General features: G+C 36.9%; 1 protein-coding gene across 1 annotated transcript; it reads right to left on the reverse strand.

The window, feature by feature from the left end:
- Positions 1 to 17,650: 17,650 nt before the first annotated feature.
- Positions 17,651 to 18,826, reverse strand: PDHA2 (pyruvate dehydrogenase E1 subunit alpha 2). The gene is given in 2 exon segments (XM_061191702.1): positions 17,651 to 18,204; positions 18,298 to 18,826. Coding segments are annotated over 2 exon segments (1,083 nt in total).
- Between the last annotated feature and the right edge of the window lie 2,314 nt (positions 18,827 to 21,140).

A 21,140-nucleotide genomic window follows, 5' to 3' on the forward strand; every position in this document is an offset into this window, starting at 1 on the left:
TTTCTGGTTTTATGTTTATCTTAGTTTAGTATATAGAGTTGATTATCATTGGTAGATTTGTTTACTGATGTGGTTGCTCTCTTCCTCTTTTTTTTTTTATACAGATATATATATATTATTCCTTTTTCTCTTTTTGTGAGTGTGTATGTGTATGCATCTTTGTGTGATTTTGTCTGTACAACTTTGCTTTTCCAATTTGTCCTAGGGTTCTGTCTGTCCATTTGTTTTTTGTGTGTTTGTTTAGTGTAGTTTTAGCACTTGTTTTCATTGGTGAATTTGTTTTTTGGTTTGCTTGCTCTCTTCTTTCTTTCCTTTTTTTAATTACTTTTTAATTTTTTTATTTTTAATAACTTTTAAAATTTTTTAGTAGCTTTCTTTTCCTTTCTTTCTTTCATTTTTCTTTCTTTCTTTCCTCCTCCCTCCCTCCCTCCCTCCCTCCCTCCCTCCTTCCTTCCTTCCTTCCTTCCTTCCTTCCTTCCTTCCTCCCTTTTCTTCTGAGCCATGTGGCTGACAGGGTCTTGGTGCTCCAGCCGGGTGTCACACCTGTGCTTCTGAGGCAGCAGAGCCAAGTTCAGGACACTGGTCCACCAGAGACCTCCCGGCTCCACATAATATAAAACAGGAAAAGATCTCCCAGAGATCTCCATCTCAACTCTAAGAGCCAGCTCCACGCAATGACCAGCAAGCTCCAGTGCTGGACACCCTATGCCAAACAACTAGCAAGATAGGAACACAACCCCACCCACTAGCAGAGAGGCTGCCTAAAATCAAAACAAGGTCACAGACACCCCAAACCCCACCATCGGACACAGTCCTGCCCACCAGAAAGACAAGATCCAGCCTAAACACCAGAACACAGGCACCAGTCTCCTCCACCAGGAAACCTACACAACACACTGAACCAACTTTAGCCACTGGGGGCAGACACCAAAAACAATGGGAACTACGAACCTGCAACCTGCGAAAAGGAGACCCCAAAAACAGTAAGTTAAGCAAAATGAGAAGACAGAGAAACACACAGCAGATTAAGGAGCAAGGTAAAACCCTACCAGACCAAACAAATGAAGAGGAAATAGGCAGTCTACCTGAAAAAGAATTTAGAGTAATGATAGTAAAGATGATCCAAAATCTAGGAAATAGAAGGGAGAAACGTTTAACAAGGACCTAGAAGGACTAAAGAGCAAACAAACAATGATGAACAACACAATAAATGAAATTAAAAATTCTCTGGAAGGAATCAATAGCAGAACAACTGAGGCAGAACAGAAAAGTGACCTGGAAGATAAAATTGTGGGAATAACTACTGCAGAGAGGAATAAAGAAAAAAGAATGAAAATAATTGAAGACAGTCTAAGAGACCTCTGAGACAACATTAAACCCACCAACATTCGAATTACAGGGATCCCAGAAGAAGAAGAAAAAAAGAAAGGGACTGAGAAAATATTTGAAGAGATTATAGTTGAAAACTTCCCTAATAGGGGAAAGGAAATAGTCAATCAAGTCCATGAAGGGCAGAGAGTCCCATACAGGATAAATCCAAGGAGAAACAGGCCAAGACACATTAATCAAACTATCAAAAATTAAATACAAATAAAAAATATTAAATGCAGCAAGGGAAAAACAACAATAACATACAAGAGCATCCCCATAAGGTTAACAGCTGATCTTTCAGCAGAAACTCTGCAAACCAAAAGGGAGTGGCAGGACATATTTAAAGTGATGAAAGGGAAAAACCTACAACGAATATTGCTCTACCCAGCAAGGATTTCATTCAGATTGGACAGAGAAATTAAAACCTTTACAGACAAGCAAAACCTAAGAGAATTCAGCACCACCAAACCAGCTTTACAACAAATGCTAAAGGAACGTCTCTAGGCAGGAAACACAAGAGAAGGAAAAGACCTACAATAACAAACCCAAAACAATTAAGAAAATGGTAATAGGAACATACATATCGATAACTGCCTTAAATGTAAATGGATTACATGCTCCAACCAAAAGACATAGACTGGCTGAATGGATACAAAAACAAGACCCATATATATGCTGTCTACAAGAGACCCACTTCAGACCTAGGGACACATACAGACTGAAAGTGAGGGGATGGAAAAAGATATTCCATGCAAATGGAAATCAAAAGAAAGCTGGAGTAGCAATTCTTATATCAGACAAAATAGACTTTAAAATAAAGACGATTACAAGAGATAAAAAAAGGACACTACATAATGATCAAGGGATCAATCCAAGAAAAAGATATAAAAATGGTAAATATTTATGTACCCAACATAGGAGCACCACAATACATAAGGCAAATGCTAACAACCATAAAAGGGGAAATCAACAGTAACACAATAATAGTAGGGCAGTTTAACATGCCAATTTCACCAATGGACAGATCAGCCAAAATGAAAATAAATAAGGAAACACAAGCTTTAAATGATACATTACACAAGATGGACTTAAAATTGATATTTATAGGACATTCCATCCAAAAACAACAGAATATACTTTGTTCTCAAGTGCTCATGGAACATTATCCAGGATAGATCATATCTTGGGTCACAAATCAAGCCTTGGTAAAATTAAGAAAATTGGAATCATATCAAATATCTTTTCTGACCATGCTATGAGACTAGATATCAATTACAGGAAAAAATCTGTAAAAAATACAAACACACGGAGGCTAAACAATACACTACCAAATAACCCAGAGATCACTGAAGAAATCAACAGGAAATCAAAAAATACCTAGAAACAAATGACAATGAAAACACGATGACCCAAAACCTATGGGATGCAGCAGAAGCAGTTCTAAGAGGGAATATTAGAGCAATACAATCCTACCTCAAGAAACAAGGAACATCTCAAATAAACAACCTAACCTTACACCCAAAGCAACTAGAGAAAGAGGGACAAACAAAACCCAAAGTTAGAAGAATGAAAGAAATCCTAAAGAGCAGAGCAGAAATAAATGAAATAGAAATGAAGAAAACAATAGCAAAGATCAATAAAACTAAAAGCTGGTTCTCTGAGAAGATACACAAAATTGATAAACCATTAGCCAGACTCATCACCAAAAAAAGGGAGAAGACTCAAATCAATAGAATTAGAAATGAAAAAGGAGAAGTAGCAACTGACACTGTAGAAATACAAAGGATCCTGAGAGATTACTACAAGCAACTATATGCCAATATAATGGACAACCTGGAAGAAATGGACAAATTCTTAGAAAAGCACAACCTTCTGAGACTGAACCAGGAAGAAATAGAAAATATAAACAGACCAATCACAAAAAAATGAAATTGAGACTGTGATTAAAAATCTTCCAACAAACAAGAGCCCAGGACCGATAGCTTCACAGGTGACTTCCATCAAACACTTAGAGAAGAGTTAACACATATCCTTCTCAAACTCTTCGAAAATATAGCTGAGGGAGGACCACTCCCAAACTCATTCTATGAGGCCACCATCACCCTGATACCAAAACAAGAAAAAGATGTCACAAAGAAAGAAAACTACAGGCCAATATCACTGATGAACACAGATGCAAAAATCCTCCAAAAAATACTAGCAAACAGAATCCAACAGCACATGAAAAGGATCATACACCATCATCAAGTGGGGTTTATCCCAGGAATGCAAGGATTCTTCAATATACACAACTCAATCAATGTGATAAACCATATTAACAAATTGAAGGAGAAAAACCATATGATCATCTCAATAAATGCAGAAAAAGCTTTCAATGAAATTCCACACCGATTTAAGACAAAAACCCTCCAAAAAGTAAGCAAAGAGGGAACTTATCTCAACATAATAAAGGTCATATATGACAAACCCACAGCCAACATCATTCTCAATGGTGAAAAACTGAAACCATTTCCACTAAGATCAGGAACAAGACAAGGTTGTCCACTCTCACCACTATTATTCAACATACTTTTGGAAGTTTTAGCCACAGCAATCAGAGAAGAAAAAGCAACAAAAGGAATCCAAATAGGAAAAGAAGAAGTAAAGCTGTCACTCTTTGCAGATGACATGATACTATACATAGAAAATCCTAAAGATATTACCAGAAAACTACTAGAGCTAATCAATGAATCTGGTAAAGTAGCAGGATACAAAATTAATGCACAGAAATCTCTTGCATTCCTATACACTAATGATGACAAATCTGAAAGAGAAATTAAGGAAACACTCCCATTTACCATTGCAACAAAAAGAATAAAATATCTAGGAATAAACCTACCTAAGGAGACAAAAGACCTGTATGCAGAAAACTATAAGACACTGATGAAAGTTGACTTTCTATCTACAATCGACAGATTCAATGCAATCCCTATCAAACTACCAATGGCATTTTCACAGAACTACAACAAAAAATTTCACAATTTGTATGGAAACACAAAAGACCCTGAATAGCCAAAGCAATCTTGAGAAAGAAAAATGGAGCTGGAGTAATCAGGCTCCCTGACTTCAGCCTATACTACAAAGGTACAGTCATCAAGACAGTACAGTACTGGCAAAAAAACAGAAATATAGATCAATGGAACAGGATAGAAAGCCCACAGATAAACCCACACACATATGGTCACCTTATCTTTGATAAAGGAGGCAAGAATATACAGTGGAGAAAAGACAGCCTCTTCAATAAGTGGTGCTGGGAAAACTGGACAGCTACATGTAAAAGAATGAAATTAGAACACTCCCTAACACCATACACAAAAATAAACTCAAAATGGATTAAAGACCTAAATGTAAGGCCAGACACTATAGAACTCTGAGAGGAAAACATAGGAAGAACACTCTTTGACAAAAATTGCAGCAAGATCTTTTTTGACCCACCTCCTAGAGTAATGAGAATAAAAACAAAAATAAACAAATGGGACCTAATGAAACTTAAAAGCTTTTGCATAGCAAAGGAAACCATAAACAAGATGAAAAGACAACCCTCAGAATGGGAGAAAATATTTGCAAACGAAGCAACTGACAAAGGATTAATCTCCAAAATATACAAGCAGCTTATGCAGCTCAATATCAAAAAAACAAACAACCCAATCCAAAAATGGGCAGAAGACCTAAACAGACATTTCTCCAAAGAAGACATACAGATGGCCAACAAACACATGAAAAGATGCTCAACGTCGCTAATTATTAGACAAATGCAAATCAAAACCACAATGCGGTATCACCACACACTGGTCAGAATGGCCATCATCAAAAAATCTACAAACAATAAATGCTGGTGAGGGTGTGGAGAAAATGGAACCCTCATGCATTTTTGATGGGAATATAAATTGATACAGCCACTGTGTAGAACAGTATGGAGATTCCTTTAAAAACTAAAATAGAACTACTATATGACACAGCAATCCCACTACTGGGCATATACCCAGAGAACACCATAATTCAAAAAGCCACATGCACCCCAATGTTCATTGTAGCACTATTTACAATAGACAGGACATGGAAGCAAACCAAATGTCCATCAACAGAGGAATGGATAAAGATGTGGTACATATATACAGTGGAATATTAGCCATAAAAAGGAATGAAATGGGTAATTTTTAGAGACATGGGTGGACCTAGAGAACGTCATACAGAGTGAAATAAGTCAGAAAGAGAAAAACGAATATCATATATTAACACACATATGTGGAATCTGAAAAAAATTTGTATAGACGATCTTATTTACAAGGCAGAAATAGAGACACAGACGTAGATAACAAACGTATGGATACCAAGGGGGAAAGGCAGGTGGGATGAATTGGGAGATGTGGATTGACATATATCCACTGTTGATACTACGTATAAAATAGATAACTAATGAGAACTTACTGTATAGTACAGGGAACTCTACTCAATGCTCTGTGGTGACCTAAATGAGAAGGAAATCCAAAAAAGAGGGTATATATGTGTACGTATAGCCAATTCACTCTGCTGTACAGTATAAACTAATACAGTATCGTAAAGCAACTATACTCGAATTAAAAAAAAAAGTGAATTTTCTTGGTGAGGCACAGATATTCCAATACTCTGCAAGTGTAAGAGAGTGGTATTGACTCCAACTTCTGTATTATTTGCACATATAAAAGATTAACATATATATATATAATGGAAAGATAATGCAACATTCTGATTAGCTTGTACCATGTATATATTTGCCACCCTCAAGAAAAATGGAAACCATAACTGTGATTGCACATGTTTACTATCAGAGACCCCATTTTTTTATATAGCAATTCAATTAAAATTTTCTATACATTAAAAAACAACTTCTTTTAAAAAATGAATTAAGAGGCTGCTGAATCCTGGCCAAAAAACTGCTTTTACATTAAGAATTAATGTTCACTACTATTTAACTGTGTTTACAAAACCATGCTGTGACATACGGTCATTAATGTCAACTTACACTTCCAAGAATCCTCATCCAAAATTGTTATGAAAATGAAAAAATGCAGTGAACTTTGCCTACACTTTGAAAGCAGCTCTTTTGCCCCTTTCCCAGTTGCCCATTTCTGTCCCCCTCTGACCTTGAAAGAACCCAATTACAGAAATGAGATCACTAGGCAGTTTAAATAATAACTCTTTGACTTACACTCTCCTGCATGCACACCATGCCTTGCTTAACCTGTTGATTCTTTTCCTAGGTAAAATAAATAAGAGTGAAGAACTAAGTAGTTAAAGAATGGCTAAGCTCTCTACCTGCCACAGCCCCCTTAGCAATCCTGCAGGCAGATCATGCAGGCAAGATAACCTCTGAAGACGGAGCCAGCCAGTCCGCACCCAATGGAGAATGATGCAGACCCCAACCTCCTACCTCAGTGGTTCACTGACATTCTCCCCCTCCCTCATTTTTCCCTTTAAAAACTATCATGGCTGAGTAGAATCTTTGGAGTTGGTCTTGGGACATGATTCTACCTTCTCCCCCAGATGGCTGGCTTTTCTGATTAAAGCATCTTTCCTTTCTATTGACACTTCCCTCTTGAATTATTGGCTTTTGATCAGTGAACAGCCAAACCCGAGTTCAGTAACAACTTCAATGCAGTGAACTTTGCCTACACTTCAGTGTTCAAAAACTAGTCATCAACCATTGGGTGGACCAATCTACAGCAAATTGAAAGAACAGAGAAAACTTTAAATATAATAAAACTCCAGAAATATACCACTTGAGCAAAATATTTGTGAATCAAAATTTTCTTCACTGTATGTGTTGAAGCCCAAATTATTGCTTCCTAAAATACTACTGTAGATGAATATACTGTTCAGAACTGTTTTCTCCCAGGGTCATATGGTAGCTCTATTTGTAGTTTTTTAAGGAACATCCATATTGTTCTCTATAGTGGCTGCACCAATTTACATTCCCACCTACAGTGTAGGAGGGTTCCCTTCTCTCCACACCCTCTCCAGCACTTATTGTTTGTGGATTTTTTGATGACAGCCATTTTGACGAGTGTGAGGTGATATCTCATTGTGGTTTTGATTTGCATTTCTCTAGTCATTAGCAAAGTTGAACATCTTTTTGTGTGCCTCTTGGCCATCTGTATGTCTTCCTTGGAAAAATGTCTATTTAGGTCTTCTGCCCATTTTTTGATTGGGTTGTTTGTTTTGATGATATTAAGCCACATGAGCTGTTTGTAGATTTTGGAGACTAATCCCTTGTTGGTCACATCATTTGCAAATATTTTCTCCCATTCTATGGTTTGTCTTTTTGTTTTATGGTTTCCTTTGCTGTGCAAAAGCTTTTGAGTTTAATTAGGCCCCATTTGTTTATCTTTGTTTTTATTTCCATTACTCTGGGATACAGATCAGAAAAGATATTGTTGCAATTTATGTCAAAGAGTGTTCTGCTTTTGTATTCCTCTAGGAGTTTTATAGTGTCTGGTCTCACATTTAGGTCTTTAACCATTTTCATCTTATTTTTGTGTATGGTGTTAAAGAATGATCTAATTTCATTTTTTTTTACATGTAACTGTCCACTTTTCCCAGCACCATTTGTTGAAGAGATTGTCTTTCCACCATTGTATAGTCTTGCTTCCTTTGTCATATATTAATTGACCATAGGTGCATGGGTTTATTTCTGGGGTTTCTATCCTGTTCTGTTCTATAATTCTATTTTTGTGCCAATACCACACTGTTTTGATGACTATAGCTTTGTAGTATAGTCTGAAGTCAGGGCGCTCACTTCTTCCAGCTCCATTTTTCTTTCTCAAGATTGCTTTGGCTATTCGGGGTCTTTTGTGTTTCCATACAACCATATGACCCTGCAATCCCACTCCTGGCATATATCCAGAGAAAAACATGGTTCGAAAGGATACATGCACCCCAATGTTCATTGCAGCACTGTTTACAATAGCCAAAAAATGGAAGCAACCTAAATGTCCATTGACAGAGGAATGGATAAAGAAGATGTACATGTATACAATGGAATATTACTCAGCCATAAAAAAATAATGAAATAATGCCATCTGCAGCAACATGGGTGGACTTAGAGATTGTCATACTGAGTGAAGTAAGTCAGACAGAGAAAGAGAAATATCGTATGATATCACTTTTGTGTGGAATCTAAAAAGAAATCATACAAATGAATGTATTTACAAAACAGAAATGGACTCAGACTTAGAGAATGAACTTATAGTTACTGGGGGGGAAGGGTGGAGGGAAGGGATAGTTAGGGAGTTTGGGATTGACATGTACACACTGCCATATTTAAAAAGGATAACCAACAAGGACCTACTGTATAGCACAGGGAACTCTGCTCAATGTTATGTGGCAGCCTGGGTGGGAGGGGAGTCGGGGGGAGAAAGGATACATGTATATGTATGGCTGAGTCGCTTTGCTGTGCACCTGAAACTATCACAACATTGTTAATTGGCTATACTCCAATATAAAATAAAAAGTTAAAAAAAAAAGAACCGTTTTCTCCCAATTTTACTATATTTGATCATCTTTGAAACCCTGTGTGATTCAAACATGTGTCTCTTTTAATTGTAGTACCAAGGTCTCTGTGTATCACTTTCTTCTGAAAAATACTTTGTTAGGAACTTAGGTAAATAAAATACAAAAACATTACTAAAAACATTTGATATTTTAAGAATTAGGCCGAACTGCATAGAATATAAAATGGGGAAGGAAAAACTGTACCCAATATCCATGTAATCATTGAGAAACAACTGTGGGTGGATACAAAAATCATAGTTTCTTGTTTCTATTACCAAGCTCTGTAACTAAATAATGATATATTTCCTTTTACAGTAGTGTGTTTTTAAAGATGAATGAGGTGACAATAACAAATATTTACATAGCCTCAAGCTATCTATGTTTAAATAAAGCTTTCCTAAATACACATACTTATGTTTTGCAAGCATGCACATAGGTTAATTTAGAAAAGAAAAAGCAGACTTGAATCAAAATATGATTAACTAAAAATGTAATATCTGTCTATCTATCTATCTACATGCTGATAGCAATTTCATCTTACAGCTTCTATATAGTGTTTCCCTAATTATAGCTGCAAAGAGATAATTTACTCAGCAAACAAAGACTATAATTCTATGGGACAGAATAGAGTCAGCAGGTTGACGTCTGTGAATTATGCAAATAAAGGACTAGAAAACAACCAGGTCCTAATAGGCAACTCCTATTCAGATGGAAAAGGGGAGTGGGGGAAAGACTCTTCTCAGATAATTATTAAAGTTGGGAGGGCACTTATTCCCAGGGTGCATCTCAGGGAGGACTAGTTTGTTTTGGCTTGCCTCCTCAAGTGGAAATTTAAGTGTGAATTAAAAACTGCCATGCTGAGTTTGAGAAGCAGCTCTTTCTCTTTGCCAAAGAACAACATTGGATAGAGGGCAACATGTCATTGATTTTGAAGCTCCAATGCATGTTTTATACCCTTATGGTGAATAGTAAGTAGTTTAAAGCTGTTGTTTAGGATAGAAACTGTGAATAATGTTAATAAATAGAGTGTTTGCACTGCTGCTCCTTTAACTTGACAGAATGTTGCCACCTGCTCCTTAATGTTTTCGATGAACATGAAAATAAAGTCCTTATTAAGGAATAAAAAGAGCAAATTTATCCTCTAAGGAAACATTGACACATATGTAAAGCTTATTGTGCATATGACGAATTTCTTTCTAAATCAGCTAATATATGTAAGGTTCATAGAATTTTAGAGATTTGAAAGGTTTCATGCTAATAAAATCTTTATGGCAAGTGCTATGTTTCATACTAAAATTTGACAAAATAAAATGCAATAGGGTTATTAGAAAACAGGGTAGTTCAAAGTGAATAAGTAGTCTGGATAATAAGGATAGGTAAGCCACACTCTTAGCAGCACATGCCTACACAAAATATGCAGTAAACTCAATTTACAGACCAGGTGACATTGAAATTTTCCACTGATGACCTGTATAATGCAATAAGAGCAATGCTTAGTGAGTTCCTGGAATCACTGAATAAAAATCATGACTAAACTTTTGGAATGACAGATTCAAAATCTAAATGACATGTGTGAAAGGTAAGAAATAAACAATGTGGTTTTTTTTGGTAAAGGTTTGTGAGAAAAATCAAGCTTTCAACATAGGACAGGAGGGAAAGAGAAGAAGCGGAAGAGAAGGGAAAATATAAGTACCATTTGGAGCACTTAATAGGTGTCAAGCAATAAACATTTTATGATGTTATTTCCAATCCTCACAACAGCACTACAAGGCAAGTGTGATACTCCCCTTTTCTACAGAGTAGTAAAGAATGACTGAGAAAGGAACATAACTCACCAAGATGACACAGCCAGAAATGACAAGAGTCAACCTCAGTTGGGTCTGACCTCAGGTATATTTGAGAGTTTAGTTAACTCTGCTCTGCTAAGAATTCAGTTCTTTTTCCTCAGTTAGTCTAATTCAGTGAATAAATAATCATTCAGTGTCAAAATAGTGAAACTGTGTTTCTACTATCTTTAGATCTGTCAGAATTTGTTTTTTGATTTTTTTTTTTTTTTTTTTGTAGAGCCCTTGGTTCAAATCTCAACAATTCAGAAAGATATAGCAAAATACATAAAGGATCAAGAAGAATATCAAAAGATAATGTGAAGACTGACAAAGGATTTTTGAAGATAAATTTAAATCACCAAAAAATGTCACTTCCACAAGAACTCAGAGTTCATAATGTATTGATACTTTCATAGTGGTAGTAAACTCTGATGATTTGGTTCCAAATTTTGTGATATTCCACATGATTTCTACAGCCTTACGTGTAAAGGAAGCTGTAGGATTTTACAAGATATCAGTGAAAGAAAAAGCTCTCCAGTTCCTGGAACCCAGATTACCTCAAGGAAGTAACGAGCTGCGCACTCGGCAGCACTGCAGCCCACATGGATGGTGATGGAAAAATTCTCTGGGTACTATTGGAAAGTTACTCTAAGTCTCTAATGGAAGCAAATTATATATTTTCTAAAGTGACAGTATCACTCTAGCAATTTGCAAATAAAGTGTTCCGGTGAAATCTAATAGCTCAAACTCACTAGAACCATTATTAAAATAATTGCTTCCTCCTACTTGTTTCTTCTTTTTTTTTTTTTTTTTTGTCAAAGTCCTACTTTGTGTGGCAGTCGGCTTTTAAAAAGAAGGTAACTTAAACTATAGCAGGACACAGAAACTACATAGGCAATATTCTCCCTCTTTAATAATTCTAATATATGACTGCTGAAATAGCACTGCAGCCTGGAAAGCTGCCTTCTAATAGAACATTTGTGGATAATTGAACTCTTGCTCATTGTTCAAAAGGTCATGAGGTTTGAGTGGGCTCTTTTTCTTTTGGTAAATTATTCAGTTTGAGTATTTATTGGCCTGTCAAAAGGAAAGTATTGCATGAACTCTTTGTTGCTCTTCACCATTTTCTAATTTGATTGTGTTCCATTCTGTGCATAAAAGTCGGTGGAAAATTTCCATCTCTCTTTCTCAAATTCCAGTACAGAGACCTCTCATCTTTGCTCTTTGCTATATACATCAGCCTCATGGATCAAACAGACACAAATTAAGTCAATGAGAAAGAATTATAATACTGATTGAATGGAGAGTTTTGGTTGATCAGATCATTGTTTTTATTAATATTTGGGAGCATTCCCTAAAAGGGATCTACAATAGGAAGAGTGCGGCTGAGTTTTAAGGAATCGCTAGTATTAGATTATCTGTAGTCATTTATAATAGAATGGCAAAATCTGTATTTCCCACCCGTGATTCTACCAAAATAGTGTCTGCATAATATCAACATGCTTTACTAGAGTTAATAGAGCAACAGACCCCAATTCTGAAGAAAGTTTGGGTGCAAACTGGGCAGTTCCATTACTCCTACATGGTCTTACTGTCCAAACCTGCTGGCCCTTCATTACTATCTTCTATATCTAATGCTGGCTGAAGGAGAATGACTTGTCAAAAGTGAGAGGATCATGAGAAAACAGAGGGTGGCTGAAATTGCAAAAATATATTCCACATGAAGGTCTTTCTTCTGACCACTGCAATCCTTACACTTAGCTATCTAAGAAGATTTTAAAAATTCCTTTCAGATGAGGTAGACTCTTCAACTTTTTGTCTTTTTTCTCAGTGAACAGTTCTCTCTTCCTATGGACCAGAAATTTCCATTTATTGATCACCTTGGGTACACCTGGAACTCAGTTAGATGTTATTTTACTTCTTTGTTTAACTTTTACAACAGTCATTTGGTTCAGCCTTATTACAGATGAAGAAGTGGACACACAGAGAGTTAAGTCACTTTCTCAAGGTACCATTTTTCAAAGGTGACAGTGCCATGACTTGAACCCAGATGTAAATGCCATTGAAGTCCAGACTTTACTTCCATGTCACATAAAGGCAGGGCTGCCTTCAGACCAAGTGATGCTGATCAGAAAGCATTAGGTTCTAAAGGGCCTGTCATTACATGAGATGCTGCTGACTCAATTCATCCAATAGATATTGACTTTGTGATAACACAAAGGTCACCAATATGCAAACCTATTTGTTACATATTTCCACCTCATTTTCCTTGCCTCTGGTTTAGTCCTAATGTCTCTCTCCTTGTCTATACCTACCAGTTTGATTCAGTTCCTGACTTCCTTCCAGCTTTGCCTCTCAGGTTCTGTTAGTCTTGAGCCCTTAGCTTCCTGGATTCCTCTTCATTAACTGGGTAGACTAGTCACGAATAGCTGTGAACTCGTAACGACTTGCTCCCACATTGCGTTGGCATTTCAAGTGCTGGCTTTGACTCATCAAGGCCTAAAACTTACCAATCAACAGAAAACTTCCTTCTGGACTCTAGACAAGCCTCAGTCGGTGAAATTGCAGTTCACAGCAGTGTGTTTCTTGACCAATGGTTGACAGTATTTTACTATAAAAGCCTCAAGACACAATGTTATGCTTTAGTTCATCTGAAAACCAACCTTGATGGTGGGAAAATATGTTTTGAACAGTTGTTATCTTGTTCCTAGATTTTATTTCTATTGAGGACTTGTATCTTTCCCTTGCCACTTCTAATTTTTGAAACTCTGCACTGATACGTCCTATGGGCTTTCTGATTCTGACTTGGTTTACTAATCCTCACCTGTTCTCCTGACACACCTGGCTTGGACTAAGCAATATAATTTTCATTTCTGCTGAGTCTATTGCTGTGTAACAAAGTACCTCAACAGTTAGACTCTTAAAAGCAACCATGTTGTTTTTCTTGTGCTTTTGTACATTAAGAATCTGGGCAGATTTTGGCTAGTGATCCCACCGATCCTCAAGACATTGTTGTGGTTTTCAGCTGGCAAATGGGCTATCTGGAGGGTCCAAGATGGCCTTCACTCACACACCTGTTGTCTTTGCAGGTCTGGCTGAAGGTTGAGCCAGCTGGGACTGGTTACCAGAGTGCCTGCCTGTACAGTCTCTAGCAGGGGATTCTCAGTGTATTTGAACTTCTTAACTGGAGAATCACAACTCCCAGAGAGAAGGTTCCAAGAGACATGAAGCAAAACCTGCCTGTTCCTTACGTCTTGGGCCCTGACACTCTACAGCATCATTTCTGCTGCTCTCTATTGGTCAGAGCGGTCATAAGCCCACCAGGTTCAAGGGGAAGGAACACAGATCCTACTTCTCAATGGTAGGAATATAATGCTGATGTACGCTACAGCAAAATGAAAACATTATGCGAAGTGAAAGAAGACAGACACAATAGAGCACATATTGTATGATTTATATGGAATGTCCAGGATAGGCAAATCCAGAGACAGACAGCAGATTTGTACTTTCCAGAGGATGAAGAGAAATCAGAAGTGACTGATGGGTATGGGTTATCTCTTTGGGCTGATGAAAATATTTTGGAATTTGATAGTGGTAATAGCTGCACAAGTCTGTGAACATACTAAAAACCACTGAATTGTACACTTTAAAAAGGATGAATTTTATGGTATATGACTTGTATTTCAATTTGTTTAAACTAGCATTTTCTCACAAATTATCAGATTAAATTTCACTAATATCTGCTCTGTTTTTTGTATGTTAGATTGGCAGACATGTCAATTTTTTTAAATAAATGTAATTCTAAGGTTCTAAGTATTTTCTTTATATACTTAACCTCCTTCCTTTCTTATCTCATTCCACAGATATGCACACTATCCTTTACCTTTATAGAGTATCATAAAGATTAAGATATTAGGAACTCTTCCTTCTCTCAGATATTCCAGCATTGTTGCAACTATTTATTTCTTATGACCATCATGGTTTATTATGTCTTCTAATATGTGGATAAAATAGACTAAGTGGCATAGTACTTTAGACAGGAAATAGAATTCCACTGCTGGATTTCTACACTTGATTTACATCTTGGTAAATAAATTGCTATTATTAATTTATTCCTTGACCTAAATGAAAACAACAGGGATTTTTGTTTCTTTTCTTTTTTTTTTTTTTGTATCCTTACAGAATTGTGTGCAACCAGTGATATGATTAAATTACAATCATGAATATACACATAAATGTCTGTACATTTTTTTAATATAGAAAATATTCAAAACTCTGTGCTTTAATGAAATTTGAAACTTGTATTGTGATAAATGTATGTTTTTCTTCTGCTATAGTAAGATTGGACTTTTTTCCTGAAATGAAGTGTCTGTGTTTCTTGGTTTATGATGGTTTCATATCTAATCAGTTATGTGTATGTTAATTTTTACTGGCATTAAAAGAATCCATAATATAAACAAAAATTTAAAATAATTTCTGTATATTGTCTACAGAAAATAGCTTTAATTGAGCAGCTTATCTTCCACTTGCAAGTTTATGGAAATATAAGTATGTCAAAATAAATAAAAAGTAGAAGAATTCTTTGTTATTCTAAGAATGTGATTATTTTGACCATCTTATGAATTACTTTGTTTTTGATGAAAGGGATTCAATCAAGTCACCTCTGAACTGAAGCTGCATAGCCAAAACTCATTAACTAGTAATATCACCGATTTATAAACAAATCGATGCTTATCTCTGCTTTCTGAATTTAGAATGTTGAGGTTATCTTACTTGTTTAAACCTATTTGGGGAAAGGTATGGAGATAAGCGTCCACATATGTGTTCGTATGTTTATGGACTCACAGGCCTCTAAGATTTTGGTTTTCTGTTAGAGTTCTTAGAAAGTATCTAAGCTTTTATTTGTAGAAGCAGATGCTGTAAAGAAAAGGTTTTAACCTTTTTTAAAAAATTGAGATATAATTGACATATAACATGATATTAGTTTCAGGTGTACAACATAATGATTCAATATGTGTATGTATTATGAAATGATAACCACAATAAATCTAGTAAACATCCATCACCACACACAGTCACAATTTTTTTTTCTTGTGATGGGTTTTAACCTTTAACAACTTTTGGTGTTATCTGCAAACTATTTCTCAAATCACAGGCAAATTCTGATTTCTGATTTCAGTGCGTCTATCTCAGAGGAGCAAGGTATGCCAAACGTCATGCTCAATAGGACTTTAGGTCATTTGGTAAATATAACCAAGTAAAGATGTTTTCACTGTCATGACTTGTTAACTGACATGGTATTGGACTATAGAGAAAACCAAACCTGTATGATCCAAGTTAGATTTTCTCATGAAAAAAGTTATGTGAATGCTCAGTTCTGGCCAAGGCAGATTTTACTTTCAATTTTTTATTAATATCACCTCCTCTGCTTAACTCCTTTGGTGTCGTCATATCTGTTCATTTATTTTTCAGTCTGAAATTTACTAAGAGTTCTTTAAAGTATGGAATAATGGTACAAATGGATTGTAAAATAAGAGTAGCTTTCACTGGAAGATTAAAGCAAAATGCAGTTTTCCTCTAGATTTTAACTTTGCTTACATTTTTCCTTTAAATTGATACACTAAAAATATTGCCATTAAGTACAACATGAAAAAATGTCCTTGTCCTATCTCCCCCTGCTCTGTTATATATCATGTTTTATTGGAAAAATGGTCAACGTTAAGTCGCTTCAGCATCAATACTGAATATTCAGGCATGTGTGTGTGCACATGCACACTATTTAGTAGGCTGTGTTCAATTGGTTAATTTAAGCAAACTATTTTAAGTGACACAGCAGTAGGGGTCCTGATACTTTGGTACTGCTTGAAATTACTTCTTAACTTCAGAATAGTGACTTTACACCTAAACCTCTAGCAGGGCTGAGCAGGAATCAAAGAACTATTTTTCCTTTAAATAAGAGTATTTACTAAAATAATATAAAGCTAAATCAAACAGAACTATTACAGAAGATAATTTGGGAAGTTAAATAATATTTTCTCTGTTTTTCCTATTTTATTGTTTTTAAAGTTTTTTTGATGTTGACCATTATTCTTTTAAGTCTTTATTGAATTTGTTACAATATTGCTTCTGTTTTATGTTTTGGTTTTTTGGCCGTGAAGCATGTGGGATCTTAGCTTCCCAACCACGGATCAAAACCACACCCCCTGCATTGGAAGGCGAAGTCTTAACCACTGGACCACCAGGGAAGTCCCTGTTTTTCCTATTCTAGACTTGTATAAATTTAAAATACTCTTTAAGATATTCACATTGTTTAAGTAGTTAAGCAAGGAGGTCATCAGACTGAGGTGGCTCTAATGTCTTGGGAGCCTACGTAAGCAAACCAAAACTAAGCCAGAGTCAATGCACTCAAATCCAAGCAAATGAAACTTAAGAACAACCAATCACAAACAGCCAACTAGGCTTTCCCAAATAAGGCAACTCCTTAAGCTATCACCTATCAAATCATTTCCTTGCTCTGCTTCTCTCTAAAAACCTCTCCCCCAGCTCCTGTTGGTAGAATACTCTACCTTTGGTTTGGACTGCCTGATTCTAACTGATGTATGCTCAAAATAAACTCTTGAAAATTTTAATGTGCCTCAGTTTATCTTTTAACAATACTAAATGATTAACTTTATAGTATCTTTTAATGCAATAATGTACAATTGAATGTAATATCGCAACTGAATGTATATCTTTCTGTGATCTCATTTATGTCTTTCCATTATCTCTTAATTATCTCAATTCCTCTTAATAAAAGTTTAAAAGACTTGTTTTACGGGTTTTATTCCTCCTTAACAAAATTGGGTACACAGTTTCTTAAAGTTGACCATGAATATATTCTCCTTTTAACTGACTGACTTAAACCTGATCCACTGATTTGCACCACAAATTTCAAAAGGTGGATTAGTGCTGTGGATGTGATGGCTTAATTCTTCCAAAGGTGGTTCAGGATCGGTTATAGCAAACTGAGCAGCAGCAGCAATTTCTTTCCTCACTTCAACATCAACTTCCTTCAGTTCTTCAATGCTGGCAAGTTTGTTGTTTAGCATTTTACCTTTGAGAAGCATGATAGGATGGCTCTTACTTCTTAAATTCTGAACTTCTTCTCGTGTACGATAACTGATTCCAGACTCACTTATACTGTGTCCATGATAACGGTATGTCAGCAGCTCCATCAGTATGGGCCCCTTCCCAGATCTACAAGAGTCAGCTGCAACCTTAGTTGCCTCCCAAACACATAGAACCTCCATTCCATCTACCCTTAGAACAGGGACAAAATTGCCTCTCTTGTAGTAATCAGTGTAGGCTGCTGCTCTCTCAACAGATATTCCCATTCCATAGCGGTTATTCTCGCAGATGAAAATACAAGGTAAATTCCACACAGCTGCCATATTATAAGCTTCAGATATCTGACCCTGATTAGCGGCACCATTCCCATGTAGAGTCTAACACACCTCGTTGTTTCCCTTATATTTACAGGCCAGAGCAATACCAGCTCCCAGCGGTCCCTGAGCACCGACAATGCCATTGCCTCCATAGAAGTTCTTGGCATACATATGCATTGACCCTCCTTCTCCTTCAGCACAGCCACCTCTTCGACCTGTCAGCTCTGCAAGAATTGATGGGACAGAAAGTCCATGAGTACAGCATGAGCCATGAGCCCGACAGGATGCAATGACATGATCCGTGGGATTTAGCCCAGCCTCAAGACCCACACAGCAAGCTTCCTGACCATCACACAAGTGACAGAAACCACGAATAAATTTCTGTTTTTACAACTGATCTGCCTTCAATTCCATTCGACGAACGGTCTGCATCATCCTGTAGTATTTGAGTCCATCCTCCCGGCTGAGCATTGCGGTGACAGGGGGACCCTCTTCCAGCCGATAAAGATCACATTTCTTAATCTCAAATGTAGCATCATTTGAATAGTTACAGGATGCCACAAGCACCCTGTTAGCGGGCTTCTGGGTGACAACAGACAGCACGCTAGAGACAGCAGCAGCCAGCATCTTCCTCATGGAGCGCAGCCAGGGAGGCCGTGAGTCTCCATCTGCCAGGGTTGCCTGAGTCCCAGTCTCCAGCAGACCCTCCATGCCCCGAACGCACGCTGAGCCACAATGACCGCGCGCTGGTGGCAGAGGCCACGTCATGCCGCGCTGGGCCGCGGGCCGCAGGCTGGATCAGTAGTTGACTTTTACAGTGCCTTCCAACAGTAAAATTAAGAATAAAGGTTGTTTCTTGCCCTGGAAGACTTGGCTGAACTACACCCTGTTCCTAACTAACGCCATCATCATTGCTAAAACATCATAATCTGGGTCCCTTTTCCCTGCTAAACGCTAAAGTAATGCTTCCTGAACGTTGTATTAAATGGAAAAGAGGAGAAAACACAATCCTTAAGGCACACAAGAGCTCTGACAGGTTAAGCCAAAGATATTCTTACCAATATTTCCTTAAAGTCTTTTTAAAAATCATTAAAATATGTATGAATATTTTATCCTACTCCACAATACACCATATTTATTTTAAAGTAAAAATAAAGATGCAAATTATTTGTAGTTTACATAAGTTAAAAAAAACACACACACACTTCTTTTAAAAAGTTGGTGCACCGGAAGAATATGCACATTTACGCTATGGATTCTAGCGCCTGTGTCTCCTGATTGGTGGTGAGGGAGGGCACGTGACGGTACACAAATCCCTACCTGAGATTAAAAGTCTAAACCCAATAACAAGCTTTGCCTGGTAAGCGAAAATTGAAAGCAGGGTTGAAATGATCTAAGGGCAGATGGAATGGATGTTCCATGTGTTCAGGAAGCAGTCATGGTTAAAGTAGCTGCTAACAAGTTTTTACGTGGCACTTTTCCTTGCCCTTTATTGTAATCCTGAATCCTGTTCAGTTTTATCCCTATTTTCTGACTAATTTTTTTGGAGGGGTGTTGTTCTGTTCCTATAACGTCTTCAACAGGTTTCCTTAGAAAATATCAAGATTCATATGGCTTTGTTTCTTGTTTTTGTATCAATCTAAACTGAACCAGTCTTAGCCTGGGAAATCAAGAAGCATGTTCTTATAATATTTCCTTATATAGTAAACATTAGAAAGCATAACTTCTTATAAAGTGACCCAGTAAACAATATGCAGTTTGGACTGAAGGAGAGCAATCGAGTTTGCTTAAGCAGTTGGTTTAATCATAGGACAAAAGAAGTCTTACGCCTAGTGTTACAAAGATCACATACCATTTTCCTCTTTTGTGCTTTTGTACCCCGATAAGCCAACCATAAACAGGGATTCTGTTCTATTTAGACTATTAAGCAATTCACCTTAATACATGCTTTGTTTTATATCCTCCACCTGTTTGTAAATAAACAAACAAAACACAAAAATCCCTGTTTATAAATAAATTCTCACTCAAATCCCTATGACATGTTCAAAGCAGCTGCCTTCTCTAACCTAGTTATAAGTATTATCGTGGATACCTCTTATAGTATTCAGGCAGGAAGAAGAAAATAGCTTGTTAAAAAGTTATTATATCTATTAAAACTCAATCCTCCTCCCGCCTTCCCAACCCAGCCGTCATAAATGGGCTTCATCTTTTCACTCAATTTAAAATTCTGCTTTTGGAATTCATGGTCTTGCTGTGTTGTTTGCTCCTTCTTTGATAGTTAGCCTGTCTCTGCTGTTCTCTTTCATTCCTGCAGGTACTGGAGACCTCCAGGGAGCATTATCTCCATGAGAATGAGAAAAATGACACTGCATGATGGAACAGCAGTGTTAATGGGTCACTGAGTGACAGCTGAGCTTTCTCTCAGAGGTATCAGCCAGGCTAGCACTGCCAGGAACACAAGAGCTATACAGTAAAGTGTGCCAATTTAATCTTGTCACATGTAGCCTGGGCTGCAAAGATAGAGCTCCCCTTAAAAGCCCAGTGTGACAAGGCTAAACCTGACTCATGCCAGAGGAGAACATGCAAAGATGCTTATTGCAAAATACCTGTGCTACAGGTCACCACAGAAGATGGCCCTTTTATTGCAACAGGCTCTGGTTAAGATAATATATAATAAAATGGGAAACTTGTAGGGACCTTTTGGACATCAGTTACACTACACAACCTAAATTCAACTTAAAGATAGACAGATGAAATCATATTTGCAGACTGATGTCAGAGTATTTCCATTAAACTCATTAAACTTGATGATGATTTTTCTTTAAGTTTAAACCCATCCACATTTTCAAAGTAAAAGTAAAATTTCCAGACGTCAGGTAAAAGTTTAAAACCCCCAAGGAAATCCTGAGCTGTTGAGCCTCTCTTATCTGCCCCTGGCTAGACAGGATTC

This window comes from Eubalaena glacialis, chromosome 5 (assembly GCF_028564815.1).
Source record: "Eubalaena glacialis isolate mEubGla1 chromosome 5, mEubGla1.1.hap2.+ XY, whole genome shotgun sequence".
NCBI classification, from domain to species: Eukaryota; Metazoa; Chordata; class Mammalia; order Artiodactyla; family Balaenidae; genus Eubalaena; species Eubalaena glacialis.